Source organism: Camponotus floridanus, unplaced genomic scaffold (assembly GCF_003227725.1).
Source record: "Camponotus floridanus strain SB8 unplaced genomic scaffold, Cflo_v7.5 scaffold93, whole genome shotgun sequence".
NCBI lineage: Eukaryota > Metazoa > Arthropoda > Insecta > Hymenoptera > Formicidae > Camponotus > Camponotus floridanus.
Window position 1 is genome coordinate 623,662 of NW_020229864.1, and position 19,149 is coordinate 642,810.

A 19,149-nucleotide genomic window follows, 5' to 3' on the forward strand; every position below is an offset into this window, starting at 1 on the left:
TATGATTATATTATTAATGCGGAATAATTACCTAAACCAATATTCAGTGGCAGTGGGATGGTTTTTATCTTCTTCACTAAGAAGAAACCACACAAATTCCGTATAACTCATCTTATCTTCTAATTGTTGTACATTATTACCGCTCTTTATTTTACCACCCCTTGTCACAGCACCACTAAATATTCGTTCGATCATTCGAGTTGATAATGCTGAAAATAATTTGATAAATCATATTTGATAAAAATTCAGTGGAAGTAAAATTTGCGTGTATTATATTCAATCACGAAATATATTTTCTCACCATGATCATTATGCCTTGTTAAGTCCATTTTATCTATGAAGAGATCGTGATCGCGATCCAATTCCCAGAATTTACAATATATTACATAAAAATGTTCATAACTAAAATAGGCTGTAACTTGATTGATATCTTCCTCTTGTTCAAGTATAGCAATCACTGCTAACAAGTTGCTTCTTCTTAATTCTGCTAATGAAATTTTGCCACTCCAACTTCGATTTACACAATAAAATATCCTAGCAATCACCTACAATTATATTTATATGTAAATATCTGTGAACAATTAGTTTTATTTATAATTTATATCAGAACATGTAACAATTTTTTTGAAAAAATTATGACTAAATTATTTTGGAAAAAAATATAAACTAAACGTAAAATTTTTAAATTATTTAAATTTGAATTTGTAATCAATGTGTTGAATTATTTCAAAATTAAAATCACAGTTATAAAACTTTTATTAGTTTTAGGAAGTTTTTTATATTAAGTTAGGAAGTTTTTTTTATTAATAATTAGGAAGATTTTTTTATTAATTAGAAAAAGTAATTTTAGATTGATATTAAATTGTATGAATTTATCGTTTAATTGCAATTTAATCTCCAAAATTTTGAATAGATTTTGATCTCAATCCAAAAAATTTCGAATCAGATAAGAAATAAAATATGTTATCCGTACGAACCGTATGCACATAGCGGGAATGGAATTCCGTAGCTTCTTTTAAGAACGTCAATCCCGGATGCGTTTCTACTACATCTTGTACAAGTGGGATTAAATCCTCTGGAAGTATATTGTTTCGAAGTTTCCGAGTGACAATTCTAATGAATTTACTAGCTACATCGTGATGAATAATTGTTAGCCTGCAAAAGTGGTATAATATTATACAATATTATGTTATATAAAATATTATTTATTAATAAAATTTATCAGATGCACAATTCTTTGCTGATAGACACAATATTTATTCTATATTCCGCGAAGGAATCATGTAAAATACAATATTTGTTTGTCACTTTTATTATTTTATCTTATTTCTTTTTTCTAATAATATATGAATAAATGCTGTACAAGTCGATAAATAGATTATTATGAAAAATCATTTTACATAATATATAAACAGGTTAATAATATATAAAACGGTGTTCAAAAAAAGGCCGAAACATTGGGAAAACTCGAAAAATGTAAGTTTTATAAAAAAATATTTAATACAAAAGTTATAAGTTTTAAAAAAGCCTATTTATTAGAACTTTATCAATTTCATCTTAAAACAAATTGATCATGAATTTTTTTAATTGAATCCTCTATCAAATTGATAAATATTAATATAAAAAGATCTAATTTTACACACAATAACTGTAATCTTAATATTAATCTTAATAAACATTGTTATAATTCTGAATAATATCCTCCAAAAAATTTTACTCCTTGTTTATTAATAAGATATAGACAATGTAACTCCATGTAATGCAACTCTATGTAGAAGTTCAAATGTAAATTGTTAATGACGAATTTGAATAGAAAATTTATATGAATTTATTATTCAAATTGTGTATCACAAAGCTATGTCTACTCTCTGTGCCAAAAATTCAGATAAATCGAATTAGATTGGATTTATTCTATTACCATTCTTCGAAAGACAATGGCAAATCATCGAGAATATCGCAAGAGAACTCCTTTAATTTCGGAGCATAATTTAAATTGTAGGTCTTATGTTTGTAGAAAAATTATAAAAAGATGCATATTACAAGTGTGTATAGAGGAGTTACTATTCTATGAGAAGCGATGTATATGTCCTAGAAAGAAAAGAGGAAAAGAGAAAAATGAAGATGGAGAGGGAGTGAAGAGAGGGAGGGAAAGGAAAAGAGAGAAAAAGAAGGAGAAAGAGAGACGAGAGAGGGAAAAAACGAGAAGGAAGGAGATAGAGAAAAAAAGGAAAAAGGAACGAGAGAGAGCAGGAAGGAAGGAAAGAGGATAGAAAGAAGGTATCACTATTTGTTACTTATTGTGCCTCTGCTTAAAGCATTGGAAATGATCGAGAATTTGATTCCCGAAGGTAATTATCTAGAAGAATGGCAACCTCATCGATGACTTTGACCTTGACATACGTGGTCAAGGTCATGATCCTGAGTAACCTCCAAAAAGTTTTAGTTGGCGGTCATTGTTTATTAAGAAGTTGTGAACAATTGAAATTCACGTAAAGATCCATTTCCAAGCAAAATTTTACATAATTTTTCAACTTTTCATGCCAAACGACGTACACACACACACACGCGCGCGGGGGTGCAGAGAGCCCCTCCCGCATCACCCCGCCGGTAGACAGGATAGACCTCGCTTTACAACTTACAGCATGTATTGATTGTGGCAAAGCGAGGGCCACCTTGCCTACCGGCGGGGTGAAGCGGGAGGAGGGCCAAAGGCCCTTTTGTAGCCCCCGCTTGTGTATGAGTCCAGACTATATAAAACAGAACAATTATTTTTATCCTTTTTCAGCTTATATCTCGGAAAGTATTTGAGTCCGACCCTCATATATATATATATATATATATGTATATATATATATATATATATATATATATATATATATACAATATATGAAATTATTCGGGAAGACCTGCCCTACAACATATTTAAAAATAAATCAAATCGGAGCGGGGGCCCCTTTTATGCATTTACCCATTACGTATTTAATACATGTTTTTACTATATTTTTACTACAGAATTAAATTGTTAGTAACTTCTTAATATACGTCAATAATCGCCAACTAAAACTTTTCGGGGGTTACTTAGGATCATGACCTTGACCACATATGTCAAGGTCAAAGTCATTGGTGAGATTGCCGCTCTTCTAGATAATTACCGTAAGTTTATTTTAATAAAATATTAGAGCTTACATCCTAGTTGATGTACGGTAAATGTTTACTTTAGGTTATACAGCTCGAAAAAATTTTATTTTCTCATATGTTATAGAGGATACATTCCTAAGTAATACACCGTTTGAATTTTGCGGCGATCTCTTTTCGTTTCTGAGATATACACTTTTGAAGTTTCATACTTTTATGTCATCTTTTCGTTATATTCTATTTATATATTTACATTTTTTGTTTACATTTGTTCATCATGGTTTCATATTATATTTTACTTGTATGTTTATATTCTTTGTTTACGTTTGTTATCTCTAATTAATATTCTAATTGTCACGTCCAGCGATCCATAGATCCCTAGATATAGCAGAAATTTTTTCTTTTGTCACTATCTTCTATCCAATAAGCTACAAGCACAAAATTAACATGAAACTAATTGTAAGAGAGACACACTTATACGTCACCTATAATAAAATGCTAATCTAAGAGAGAGATATATGTATATGAATCATCTATACGAGCGAGATAGACTTATATGTAATACTGAGGAAAGACAAAGACCGATATAAGGAAGTCCTTTTATATAAGCTTCTTTTATATAAAAATATATTGTAAAAAATGTCTAAAAGATTAAAGAGAATCTATTTATGTAAAAATTATGATAAATGACCAATATTTTAAATAATTAAATAATTATTGTAATTCTTTGAAAAGGGTCATTTATCGTAATTTATTATAATGTATGTAAGACACGACCTTGCAAGCAATGCATTCGAAGAATCAACTAATACGTATTCCTAGAAAAACTTTCTCTTATAGACCACCCAAGAAGTTCGCAAAAATCCGTTTCATAGCTAAAGAATTTGTTCTTAAAACTCCGTCATAAATTACCCCTACCATTCAATTTTAAAAGTGTATAAAAACTCTTCCAACAATGGAACAGCAGCTCAGTTCATTCTCATTCTCGAGCTCAGTTCATTCTCATTCTCGAGCTCAGTTCATTCTCATTCTCGGGCTCAGTTCATTCTCATTTTCGAGCTCAGTTCATTCTTATTCTCGAGCTCAGTTCATTCTCGTTCTCGGGCTCAGTTCATTCTCATTCTCATTCTCAACCTCATTCTCATAGATTCACTCTAGACTTAAACTCACTCAGATTCTTACTCGTACTGTAAACTGCTAGACCAAGTCAGAATAAAAGAATTTAAATTTTAAACAAAAGTATATTCCTTTAATTATCGTCAATAAAGAAAACCCAACTCAAAGTAATTAATTATCCTGGAGTTTTACCTCCTTAATCGCAAGAAGAAGAACCCACAACTAAGACGTTCTGTCGAACTCGAAAAACTGTTGGGAAAATCTGCCTCACAGAACCAACTCGGCGTTACCAGAACGTCACATAATATAAAAATATTCTAATAAAAATAATATAAATATAAATAATATAAAAATAATAATATAAATATAAAAAATAATATAAATATAAATAATATAAATATAAATAATATAAAAATAATAACTAAAAAAAGAAAAGAAAAAAGGCTACAAGGACCAGCGCAGAGGTTAAAAATATGCGAAGAATTAAACGGTAGTTACAATTCAACAAACCGAAAGAAATGTTTATTTAACTAATTCATGTTTATTCAACTATTAAACAAAACAAACGCAGCATTTCGATCCAATTCGGATCCTTTTCAATGTCGGAAAACAAGTAATAAACAGAAATTAAAATTAAAGTTAACGGTCATTGCTATAATATAAATAAAATATAAAAAGAACGCAACTCAAAATAAACGGTAATACAAAAGTTAAAAAGTCAGAAACATAAATAAACGGATGGTTCAAAAAAACAATAAACGAATCAATTAAAAAACGCAACGCATTAACCGTAATAGACGGAATTTCGCTGAATGCCGAAAGCAAAAAACTCTCCATATCCCCAATGTGACGTGGAAAACCCACTGTTCCCTTCGGAAAACAAAACCGTAAGAAAACCACACAGGTCCACAGTCATTTCCAGAGAAAAAAAAGCCAGAGATGCCTAAATCAGTGACCAATTGGAAAGTAATGGTCCATGTGTGTGTAAAAAAAGATTGATTAGCGTGACAAATTAAAGAAAAAGAAAAAGAAAAGGAAAAATAGACTGAGCAATATCATATCGGTTAACTACCAAAACGGAAATTAACATAATAAGAAAATCCTACATACAATGTAAAATTGATACCATAAAAATATTACTTGAATAGGAATTAATTACATACCGGTCTCTAAAAACGAAGGTAGTCGCGAATTAAAGATCACACAAAGGGAGAGCAAGTTAAGCACGACTTGACGTTCCGATATAAAGCGCCGAACTGAGATACACGAGCATGTACAGTGTCGCGAGGTATTAAAAGAGGGGGGAGAGAGAAGAACAAAATGTCACAGAAGGAGAAAAGACAGAACAAAAGACAAAGGGAAGTCTTTCCTACTCCTTTCTTCACCATTCCTTTTTCCTCAAGTTTACCAAGAGGTTTCTAACATAAAGAGATATGCGAACAGAAGATTGGCTTTCACTGTTAACAACAGATTAAAATCCTTTATCAAATTATATAAAGATCCGGTATCTAAATTCCACCACGCGAATGTTATCTATAAAATCAGTTGTTTGGATTGTGATGCTACGTATGTGGGACAAACCAAAAGGAAATTATTGACCAGAATTAAAGAACATCGTTCTGATATCAATAAGGCTTCTGGTTCTCTCTCCCTCCATAGATTGGAGGATCATGAATTTGATTGGGAGAATGTCTCTATTCTGGATGAAGAACACGGATATAACAAGAGGACTAATCGCAGAGATGGTGCACATCTCTAATCAGAAGCATAGCATTAACATTCAGAGCGATACCGAATTCTTAGATAAGCTATATTTGCCGATCATTAAGAAGTATTCGCATTGAATGTTTTTGAAAAAAACACACTTTCCTTTGTCTTTTGTTCTGTCTTCTCTCCTTCTGTGACGTTTTTTTCTTCTCTCTCCCCCCTCTTTTGATACCTCGCGACACTGTACATGCTCGTGTACCTCAGTTCGACGCTTTATATCGGAACGTCAAGTCGTGCTTAACTTACTCTCCCTTTGTGTGATTTTTAATTCGCGACTATCTTCGTTTTTAGAGATCGGTATGTAATTAATTCCTATTCAAGTAATATTTTTATGGTATTAATATCAATTTTACATTGTATGTAGGATTTTCTTATGATGTTAATTTCCGTTATGATAGTTAAACGATATTGTTCAGTCTATTTTTTCTTTTCTTTTTCTTTTTCTTTAATTTGTCACGCTAATCAAGACCTTTTTTTACACACAACATGGACCATTACTTTCCAATTGGTCACTGATTTAGGCATCTCTGGCCTTTTTTTCTCTGGAAATGACTGTGGACCGGTGTGGGAGTTTTCTTTATAGTTTTGTTTCCCGAAAGGAGCAGTGGGTTTTCCACGTCACGTTGGGGCGTTTTTTGCTTTCGGCATTCAGCGAAATTCCGTCTATTACGGTTAATGCGTTGCGTTTTTTTAATGGATTCGTTTATTGATTTTTTGAACCATCCGTTTTTTTATGCTTCTGTCTTTTTGACTTTCGTATATTACCGTTTATTTTGAGTTGCGTTCTTCTTGTATTTTATTTATATTATAGCAATGACCGTTAACTTTAATTTTAATTTCTGTTTATTACTTGTTTTCCGACATTGAAAAGGATCCGAATTGGATCGAAACGCTGCGTTTGTCTTGTTTAAGTTAAATAAACATTTCTTTCGGTTTGTTGAATTGTGTAACTACCGTTTAATTCTTCGCATATTTTTAACCTTTGCGCTGGTCCTTGTAGCCTTTTTTCTTTTCTTTTTTTAGTGATTTTATCTTACGGACCTTTATTTCATTATATTAATTTTAAAAATAATAATATAAATATTCTAATAAAAAAAAGTAAACATTTTAAATTTATATAGAATTTAATACAATTTAATACAATTAAAAAATATCACAAATGTATGTGTACATACACACACACACATACACGCGGAGGGTGCAAGAGAGGGCCTTCGGTTCCCCTTCCCGCAACCACTCCGTCGGTAGCCAAGGTGAACCTCGCTTTACAACTTACAGTATATATCCATTGTGATTGAAATCTTCACAATGTGTCACCTACCGGCGGGGTGGTTGCGGAAGGGGGGCCGAAGGCTTTCCTTGCACTCCCACGCATGTGTGTATGTGTACACATACATTTGTAATATTTTTTAATTGTATTAAATTGTATTAAATTCTATATAAATTTAAATTGTTGAGCCTTTTTATGTATAATTACCTATATTTCTTCGTAAACATATATGATGTGGTAAAATTATAATCTATTCATGAAACTTTTTTGGTAATAACTATTTAATAAATAACAAACGGCTAAAACCTTTTGAAAGTTATTTAAAAAGATGACCTCGATATATGTAAACAAAAAAATATAAACATGTTTAGAATGTAACGAAAAGATAATACAAATAAGTATAAAATTTCAAAATCGCATATCTCAGGAACGAAGAGAGATCGCCGTAAACAATATATTCAAACAGTATATTACTTAGGAATTCAAACAGTATATTACTTAGGAATGTATCTTCTACAACATATGTGAAAAAAAAATTTTTCGAGTTGTGTAACCTAAAGTAAACATTTACCATAAATATTTTAATAGCATTTAAATTATAAGTATTTTCGATTTTCTTTTTATTCATGACTCTTCGAATAAAGTTTTGAATATTTGCTAACAACCCGTAGGTATGATATAAAAATATCTTTCAATGGCCGAATATTTCGATTTAATCTAATGACTGGCCATTGCTTATTTACAATGAATGGTTGTATGCTCACATTTTTATTATATTTTCAGAGTAACTCAGAAGGAAACATTTAGCGCTATAATATATGATCGTTTCGCATAATTCATCATAACAAAATCCAAATGTGAACAGAAAGGTTTTAAAGTTAAAGATCTTTGGTTGCAATGTCACGTGATTTTCGGTCGTTTACTGAATTTGCTGAATTTTCAAAGTTTTTGATCCTTATTTCAAAAATAAAATTGTATAGCTTCATGGGCTATAATATATTACTATTGCGCGCAAATGTCGTATTTCTTTCTTAACATATTCAGTAATTTCTATTGTATATTGCTGTTGTTTCTGCTTCATTCTGTTCCATTCATATAGGTTTATAAAATCGCGATGTAGCAGGATTTAGAAGTCTCTCATAATGCTAATTTCTGATTATATTTGATAGAATAGAATAGTTATAAAGGAATGAAGGATATAATAAATAAATTGTTGTCATCAAAAGTCAGGAATTAAATATTTGTTCCGTACAGAATTGAAAAAATTACTCAATCGTTAGAAATTAAATTGTTTTGGGTCCTTAATATATAAAACTTTTAAGAGAAATAATTGTATTTCAATTTTATTGTATGTTAATTTTAATTATTATCAATTTATGTAACTGATTAATTTTTTATACTATTAAATAATCCTTATAGATAGGATGATTTGAGGATCTATAACAGTAACTTTAATATAATCAATTTTAAGTACTTTATTATAGTACGTCGCTTTGCTTTCAAAATTTCCTCATAACTTAAATATCTACATTTAGATTCTTGGTTCTCTATTATACACGTGTATACATATAAATTGCTGACTAGCTGACTAGAAAATTTAAATTCCATAATTACATTTGATGCTTTATAAGCAATGTACTCTTTAAACACTTTTCCTCTGTTTCCTATTATAAATATTTTTACTTTCGTCTTCATTTAAAGTGATCATTAGATTGGAAATATTTTCCGAGAGCGATCAACAAAGTTATCTATTCGATAACTAAAAACACAACAAAAATAACTGATGATAATTAAAAATAATAAAAAGATTACATAAGTTGATCTGTAATACAACCAATTAATATCAGTTTTTACTAATTTTTTGATAAAAAATTGGCACAAGTATCTAATTCTTTTTTATCTGAAAAAATAAATTTCTTCATTTATTTTTTAAAATTAAGTCAGTAATACGCATTTATACGTTCTAATTAAAATATTTGTTCTTTCCATTTGATTTGTCTTTAATTTTATTGAAGTAATATCTATAAGTAAAGACATCAATTGCATTTAAACAGTCATAATCAAATATGTTTAAATTTTCATACTTTTATATATACCAAAAAAAATTCAGATATTAGTTTGTCATTTGTAATGTGTCAAATTGTGATATATTTGAGGGACCATTTATTGCCAAGATAAATGAATTTAATCAAATTTCTACTTTGATTAAGAAATTAGGTTATATCAATTATTGCATAAAATATTTCGATGTTTAGTGGGACGCTTGCTGCGAATAACAATAATGATGATAATAATAATAATAACAACAACAACAACAACAACAACAACAACAATAATAATAATAATAATAACAATAATAACAATAACAGTAAGAATAATAATAATGATAACGATAACGATAACGATAATAATGATAGAAATGATAGAAATAATGATAGAATAACGATAATAAGAATAATGATAACGATAACAATAATGATAACGATAATAATAATGATAATGATAATAATAATGATGACGATAATAATAATAATAATTATGGTAATTATTTAGAGGAGCCACCTCGAATAATCTTGACCTTGACATATATTATCAAGGTGATGACCCTGAGTAACATTCATAAGGTTTCGGTCGGCGCTCGTTGTTTATTAAAAAGTTATAAACAAAAAGAAGTTTCATAAATTCATTAATGCATTTATCAAAAGAAAAGTCAATTGTTGCATAATTCTACATAGATTTGTAATTTTCTATGCAAAGTGAAGTGTATCCTGCATCACGAACACTGGTTAGGTTAGATTATGTCTTTTGGAAGTGGAACCCCCCGTAGGAATGCAGAACACGCGTCCATGCATGTACTTCCCAAGATGAAGCAAATTTCATCTTAACGAGAGTTAAAGTTAAATATAAGTGAACTTCGCTTGAAAAGTACATGCGTGGACGCAGTGTTCAACCCCCCCCCCCTGAGAAGACTCCACTTCCGGAAGATATAACCTAACTCAACCCATATCCGTGGTGTGAAATATACCTCATTTTGCATAAAAAATTATAAATCCATAGTATTCTATGCGTTTATTTTATTTTATATTATAGTACTTTTTTTATCGAGAAGGAACGAAAAAAGAAGGAAATTCTTCCCTCCATCTACATCGACAAATAATGTGAATGAGCAAGGCTGCAGAGCCTCCCAATAGAGAGACCCTATTATTGAGGTACGAGTTAGGAGTGGGAGAGGGCGATATACTCTCTCCACCTTTAGAACGCGCGAACCCAAAGAAACGCGCGTCATAGACGTAAGTCCTCCATAAAGGGGAGGGGATAATTCGCGACACGCGCGGTGCTCTCGAGCATTCGGTCGGCACAGGTAAGAACTCGGATCGGCCAGAATAGGACCCCAAGGAAGGCGGATGTGTGGCGCCATACGTCAGCAATAAGTGGAAGGAAATTGGGAAGAGTTGTCAAACGCCCTCCCCTGAGAAGGAGACCCGGCGACGACGCACAAACCGTCGCCGGGTCCCAAGCACGGAGGGGAGTCACAGTCAGAGGTCCGAAGTAATGCACAGCAACTTCCGGACCTCTACCTGCCCCTCCGGTGCCAGGAAGACCACTTCAGGGGTTTTAGCGGTATACTAACCGGACTATCATTAAGTCTGATCAGGACTCCCTCACCCGATTCTCCTAGAGTGAAAATATCTATAAAGGATTTCCGTCGGATTATAAAAAGAAGTACGTTTTTTGTTAATACCTTTTTAAAAAGCAACTTTAATATTAAAACTTTCACAATATTGTTCATTTTGATTGAATTAATGGTAGAGAAAATATATGGAGAAGAAAAAATTAAGAAAAAATATATAGCTTTAATATTATAATTATATAACACTCTGTATACAATATATGTATTACCTTGTTCGCTTAAATTGGTTTGTTTATTTTTCTTATAATGAAATTGTCCACCGAAAAAACAGTTCTTTATAATCTCTTGTTGATATTTTACATTTTGTAAATACTGAAGGAAATATGAGTCAGTACGAAATAGATTGTTGGAAGAGTAATACTCAATTTAAGGTGAATTAAATAGAAAATGAAATTCTACGAATTTCTTACTTTAATAACAAATTATAAAGAACTGTTGAAGTACTTGTGTACGAAAAAACGTTAGTCGAAAGGTAATAAAATGTCCGCGTTGTCAAAACATAGTAGAATTAAAAGATGGAGAGCTTTTATTTCATTGTACATATTATTATAAAAAAGAGCAAAAATGTAAACGCAAACGATTTACTTGCAATTTCAAAATTATTGCTTTATACTGTATGATTTTCACATAGATTTTTAAGTATCGATATAGTTTATCGTTTGATTACGTAATAATGTTAAATTCTCTTCGACAAATATTTTTGCAACAAGAACTTAATATATCATTATACACAACAATCAATTGAGTGAACTTTTGTCGAGAGATAATTATATATATGTGTGTGTGTATGGATGTCTTCTTATTTACCAGACGAAATGAATGAATTTTAGCTCATGTATCAGTGGTTATTACATCATGAAAATAAAATTGATGGAAATGGAATTATAGTGGAAATAGATGAAACCAAATTTGGACGTCGAAAATATAATCACGGACGACTTATCACAATGGCTTTTTGATGGTGTAGAATGGTATACAAAAAATATATTTATTATTTCGGTTCCATTCCATAAAGCGGAAGTGTTACTTCCACTAATTCGAAAACACATTGCTCCTAGATCAATAATTCATAGTGATTGTTGGAAAGCATATGAAGAAATCGACAAAGAAATGAATCAACATAATACAGTAAATCATTCAAACAATTTCATTGATCCAGATAACATTTCATTTGTACAATTTTTACAATTAATTTTATTGATATAGACTGTCAATTAATTTCATTGATACAGACTGTCATACACAAAATATTGAAAGATTATGAAGGGATATTCGCGGAGTTATTCCTAGATACGACCGAAAAGAGATCATTTTATCACTTAGCAGAATTTATTTTCAAAAAGACATTCAGTGATGAGAACCGATTAGATGTTTTCTTTCAAATAATGGCTGCTGTGTATCCTATCAATGAAAATATAAATGAATTATAAATTATAATAAATAAAAATTTATGCTACTTCTTAAAATTATTATTCTTTATAACATTAGTCCTTGCAATAAGAAACAAAACCTATATATGTATACAATGTTGAAAAAATATGTTTCATTTATCATTAAAGTTACGAGCGAAAAAAAGTTATTAACAAAAACCTATAATATAAAATAAATTCGTATTATAATATTCATACTATAATATAAAATAAATTTGTAGAATACTGCATGGATTTATAACTTTCTATGTAAAGTGAGATATATTCCACACGGACATAAATTGGATTAGGTTATATCTTCTAGAAATAGAGCCTCGGCAGAAAGACGGAACATACTGTATCTATGCATGTATTTTATAAGATGAAGCAAAATTCACTCTTAACAAAGGTCAAGATTAAATGAACTTCATGGGTATAGAAAGTTATAAACCCATAATGTATGTACACCGGCAGGAATAGTGTCCCACTATGCTTGTGTTGACGCTCACTGACGTCACACTGACCAAGCGAAGCGCGCATGTACGCGAGCCGGGTAGCGGGAGAGAAAGTGGGGATAGAGTAGTGGGAGGCATTCCAATGTTCCGTCCTTCGCGCACGACACAAGAGCGAGAGAGAAAGATCTCTCTCGCTCGGCGCTCGAATGAGAGAGTGCGAGCGAGACAGCTATATTCTGCGCGGGACACTGAGCTATTTCTATACATGCTTCGTGCGCTCTAGAGTCGAGATGCACACTTTTTTTTCTTTCTTTAAGAAATGCGACTTAACCGCGTGAATTAAAGGCCGGCATTCATTCTATTAAATTAAATAATAATTAAATTATATAAAAAGATAAAATTTAATGAAGAATAAATTCTTGGCTACGTGCGCGTGTCGCGTGTGTGCGTATGATATCAGCCGTCCACATATACATACCGGGATACCATTCCTGCCGGTTTATGTACATGCCTCCCACTACTCTACCCCAACTTTCTCTCTCGCTGCCCGGCCCGCGTACATGCGTGTTTCACTTGTGTAAGTGTGACGTCAATAGCGTCAACACAAACATACTGAAATACCATTCCTGCCGGTGCGTGTACATGTAATAATATATATATGCAATAATACATGGTATCCGAAAAATATGTTCTATTTATAAAAATTTTTTTATTTATAACTTTTAAATAAATAAATAAATAAATAACTCCTACTAAACCTTTTGAATGTTACTCAGGGTCATCACCTTGACAATATATATCAAGGTCAAAGTTATCCGAGGTGGTTCCCCTAGGCTAAATAATTATTAATAATAATAATAGTAATGACTATGAATGAATAAAAGAAAGAGAGAATGTGTGTGTGTGTGTGTGTGTGTGTGTGTGTGTGTGTGCGTGTGTATGTATATATTGTTACGTTCCTGGTTTGAGTCGCGGTCGAGTCTGTCTTGAAAGAAGATCTCGTTGTCAAGGAATTTTTGATGATGGTAACAGCCATCATTTGGAGTTTGGAGCCAGCTGTTAAGCTGAGCGGACGCGTTTCGTTATCATGTTCCTTGTTATAATCGTTGTCGTGTGTGTTCTGTGTTCCGCAATAAAATTTCACGTTGTTCTTGAAAAAGTTCTTGAAAAGTGTTTAGTTATTTCACGCGTCCTGCAAGTGCTCAAGAGCATAGAACGCGCATTTTGATATATCCCGAAGTCCCGCCCCGCGGACGCAACATTTTGAGGGCTCGTCCGAGATACGCAGTGATTTTTGCAAGTGCGATGGCAACGTTAGCCACAAAGAAGAGGAGGCGCGAGCAATCCGAGCCGCCGAGAGCAACAGAATCGGCGGCGTCGGAATCGGCAGCGACGGAGTCGACGGCTCTACAGACCGTTTTGCTCGAGATGCGGCGAATACGCGAAAAACAAGCGCGTCGAGAGGAGGAAATCGCCGCAATGTTACGCCGGTACGATGAGGAGTTGCAGCTTCTGCGGGGAAACTGGTCTCAGCCTTCACAACAGCAAGTCTTCCCATTAATAGAGCGCAAATGGAAAATTTAAATTAGGTTTTAAATTAGAATTCGATAATTTTGACGGAAGTGTCCCCTTGCGCGAGTTTCTTACCCAGTTCGATTTGATAGCGCGGGCTAATAATTGAAGCAATTCCCATAAGACGATAGCTTTTTGGGAGCTTGTTTGAGGGGGTAGGCGCGTTCAGTTTTAGATGGAATATTCGAAATTGAGAATTTGAAATTTAAAGATTTGAAGTCGAAATTAGAATTGCGTTTCGGAGAGGGGCATTTAGCTCAGATTTATTATACACAGTTTACTAATAGAAAACAGAGAAATTCAGAAGATTTAGCTTCATTGGGTGCGGATTTGGAAAGATTTTTGCGTCTAGCTTATCCTGAATGTTCTCATGAAGTGAGAGATAAAATTGCTTGCGCGCAGTTTATAGCCGCACTGTCAGACGGATTTCTTAAAAGAACATTACAATTAGAGAATATCACTTCTTTAAAAACTGCTGTAGAAAGAGCGATGGCTGTAAAAGTCGTTCAGGAAAATAGTTTCTCGAAAAATAAATTTGGTCAAAATGACAATAACAATAAATATAACAAATATAACAAATTTAATAAATTCAATAAACAAAAGAATGAGAAAAATATTGAAAATAAAGAAGAAGATAATAAAAAGAGATTTGCAAATGATAAAAATAATAAATTTCAAAGGAATAAATTTGGTCATCAAAGAAAGAATGTTGGCAATGCGGCGCGGAGGGGCGAACTTTCCGGAGGGCGAAGGTTCCGAACTTTCGTTCGGAATGTCCGTCTTTGACGGAAAACAAGAGTTAGTCGAGCTTCATGGGGTAGGTTCGACTAATTTAGCCGACGCCCCAAGAATTGTTAATCAATGTTTTAGAATAAGTAAACTTAAGAAGAGTTTCTTTTGTTATAAGGAATAATTGACGGGCAAACTTGTGCGTTTAAAATAGACACGGGCTCCGATGTTTCAGTTGTGAGTGAGAAATTGATTGGAGGACCAAAGCGACGATTCGAAACAGAAAATTGTTTTTTTTTAAATATCCGACTGGAGAGACCATTTCAGTCAAATATAAAGTCAATGTCGAGATCGGATTAAGGAAGTATCTTTTGAAAATTCCAATGTTAGTTGCAGATATTTCCAATGATTGTATAATAGAGACTGATTTTCTGGAAAAAGTGAAATTAGATAAGGTCATCGAGTCGGAATTTGGAAAATCTGAAAAAGAGGGTGGAAAAGAATTTTCATGTTCCAGAATTTTAGAAAAAAAGTACCCTATTTCTTGTAAATATTTTTCGAAGAAAATTCTAAAAATCTGTCTTCTTCTCAGAGAAATATTTTTGTCGATTTTCTAATAGAATCTCAGAATGTATTCTCGAAAAATTTAGTTGCAGGGAATTGTAAAGTTTTGGAGCATTCTATAAACGTGAATCTTCAATCTCTTCGTTCTAAAATTCGATACGATCAAAGAGCTAGAAAAATTAATTTTGATATTGATCAGAATGTTTGGTTTTATAATCCTCGTAGAGAAAGAGGTAAATCTCCTAAATTACAAAGTAATTGGGAGGGACCCTAAAAGATAGTTAAAAAACTTAGTGACGTTGTCTGGAATTAGGAAATCGAATAAACATAAATGTAAAGTAGTTCACTCTGATAGATTAGCCTCTTTTCATGAACGGCAAAAATTAGATTAAGAGAGTTTTTCGGAGCCCGCTATTCATTTAGAATTATTTTTTTTAAATGTCTACATTTCTGCTGCATGATTCTTTTCAGAAGTTTCATTTGAATTTCACAACAAGGGAGAAAGGAAATGGATAAAGATAAAGAAAGGAGAGAAAAGGATGACTATAACTAGAAGGGATGAAGGCTGCCTCTCCCACGGTTTTTGACTCGTGATTTTCTTGTGAGTCTTCGGGTGAATGCTGAGGCAGGGGCCTGAGGAATTCTCTCGGGAGAACGGAGGGTCTACGGGAAGATATCTCCCCTTTTGTCTGATTTTACTCTTTGGAAGAAATCTTTGAAATCAATGGATTCGTTTGGTCCCAAGAGGATGTGCAGTTCGGTACCTGGAGTAGCAGTCCAGATTACCGAATCCAGAACAAGAAGACACATCGGGAACTATAATTCGACCAGATTCCTGCAGAAACTTGCTATTTTGTGATTGTCGGGACGACAATCTTCCGAAGAGGAGGGTAAGTGTTACGTCCCTGGTTTGAGTCGCGGTCGAGTCTGTTTTGCAAAAGGAAAAAGATCTCGTTGTCAAGGAATTATTGATGGCAGCAGCCGTCATTTGAAGTCTGGAGCTAGCTGTTAAGCTGAGCGGATATATTTACATCGTTATCATGTTCCTTGTTATAATCCGTTGTCGTATGTGTTCTGTGTTCCGCAATAAAGTTTCACAGTTTCAGTTTTGTTCTTAAAAATGTTTAGTTATTTCACGCGTCCCGCGAGTGCTCGATAGCGTAGAACGCGCACTTCGATATATCTCGAAGTCCTCGCCCCGCGGACGCAACAATATATTCGCATGTGAATGTATTTGTGCATATTATCATGTATAGCGATCAGCTGATTGTAACAAGCGCCTCATGTAAGCGCTTGCGTCTAACGGCAAATCGCATTGTTCTTGTCTGTTTCTTGTATTCGATTCATAATAAATTAACTATTTTTTTTTGTAACTGAAAAACTAAGCTTCGAATAAAATTTTTCAAAAGGAAAGTTTCAGATTTAAGTCAGAAATGTGTCTGTTTTAAGACTAATAGATTATTTTAAATAACCCTGTATATATATATATATATATATATATATATATATATATATATATAGGCATATATATATATATATATATATATATATATATATATACAGGCATATATATACATAACATTTACTCAGCTCGATTGTTTGTAAAATAAAAACAAAACTATCAAAGAGAGAATTTTTTTTAAATGCCTTTTATAAAAATCCATAAAAATTTCTTCATTTTAAATACGAAATAAATTTTTGAGAAGTTTAGTTTTCTCATGTTTTTTCAGAGAATAAACTCTATTTATAATTGCGTTGAGATGTAAAATTTTTAATAATTAAGGAATTTTAAATGGCTCTACATGTGAAACACAAATTTAAATTTCGCAGCAAATAAGACAGATGCGGATGATAATTCGTCAAGTTTATCGAAAATTAATATTTTGATAAATTGATTAATATCCATGTAAATCCGTGTTTGGCTCTTATTTGTCGAAATTCAAGTTTGTATAATATTTTTAATAAAAAGAGAATATTGCGTTTCATATCTTACTCTTTCCAAAATTCGAGAAATGCATTCATCTCGATGATTCCTTTCTGGTCACCACCCGCTGCCAAGAAAAGTGGTACTTTCCAGTATAAGGGCAAGTCACAAGCCTAAGTAAAAAAGAAACAGAGTTGATAGAATGATAAAATATTAAAAATAGTCTTGCCGATTTTATAATAATATACAATAGATAGGAATATTAATAGAAGAATATAGAGAGCAAATTCCTTGTACACATTAACTATGTACTCATTAAATGTTCATATTTCTAGTTTTCAAATTATAAACATCGGAAGACATTCCATATTCCGCTGCTTCGAATAAGAAATAAGATCTAAAAATATATAGTTTTATGTAGGTTTTTGACTTTTCATACAAAGCAAGATCTATCACACACTATTCAATATTTCGAATGTAAAACCAAGTTTAAAAATTTACAGTTTCACATAAATTTCCATTTTTTTTGGCAAAGTAACATTCATACCAATCGTTACAGGATGCAAAATAAAAATTTAAAAATATCTACAATTACATTTCCTTTTATTTTCTATATCAAACAATATGCAATAATTAAATTATAGACAAGGCTTAAACAATTAAAGATTCACACAAAAATAAAAATCATATAGAATCAAAATGCGTGTATAAATATGTGCGCAAATCAATATAATTTAAATCCTTTATTTTAATAATCTACCAAAGGTTTCAATCATCATTCTATAATTCTTCTTTATGACATAAAAACATAAATATTTATTAAGAAAATCACGACATAAAATAAACATATATATATATATATATATATATATATATATAAACATATAATAATACATATAAACATATATAAATAGTCAACGTACAAAAATTGTGAAAAAAAAAAAATGTTAAAGAATATAAAAATAAAAATATTAAAGAATGCAAAATTAATAAATTAGAAGATAACAAAGAGCTCAATTTAAAAAAGATAATAAAGAACAATTTGCCATTTTAAATGATAAATCAGTCGAAATTTTGCTGTAACTTCCACATAATTATTTCAAAGTTGCATTGCTCATCCATAATAGTGTAAAAGAGTAATGAATTACAGAATCGTTCAAGAATTACAGAATTACTAAAGTGTAAACTCTCTCGTAAGGATGCATATTTCTTATATACAAGTAGTAAAGACAAAAATATAGTTCCAGTACAAGAATTGAAAATATGAGCAAATAAAAAAATATAATGGAGAACTATAACAAAGCAAACATCAATAATTAAATAGCAAAGTTGACATAAAATTTTTAAATTAGAAATGGCATTTATTCTAATCGAAAGAGAAAAATTTTGTATGTTTATGATTTATGTGATTTATGTGATTTTTTTGATAATTATTTACTTCTGTCTTATTTACTTCATAAGAAAAGGACTACACTGTGGTCGATATTTTTAATTACGTGATAGGAGTGTCAAAATAA

General features: G+C 31.7%; 1 protein-coding gene across 11 annotated transcripts in view; it reads right to left on the bottom strand.

Moving 5' to 3' along the window:
• LOC105251161 overlaps positions 1–19,149 on the bottom strand; it is a 175,130-nt gene that overhangs the window by 33,355 nt on the left and 122,626 nt on the right. For all 11 annotated transcript variants that reach the window (XM_025414991.1, XM_025414988.1, XM_025414989.1 and 8 more), the window contains 4 exons: positions 17,702–17,805; positions 978–1,155; positions 302–545; positions 32–209 (listed from right to left, as the gene is read on the bottom strand). In XM_025414991.1, coding sequence (XP_025270776.1) covers positions 32–209; positions 302–545; positions 978–1,155; positions 17,702–17,805 — 704 coding nt within the window. The remainder of the gene's footprint in view (positions 1–31; positions 210–301; positions 546–977; positions 1,156–17,701; positions 17,806–19,149) is intronic.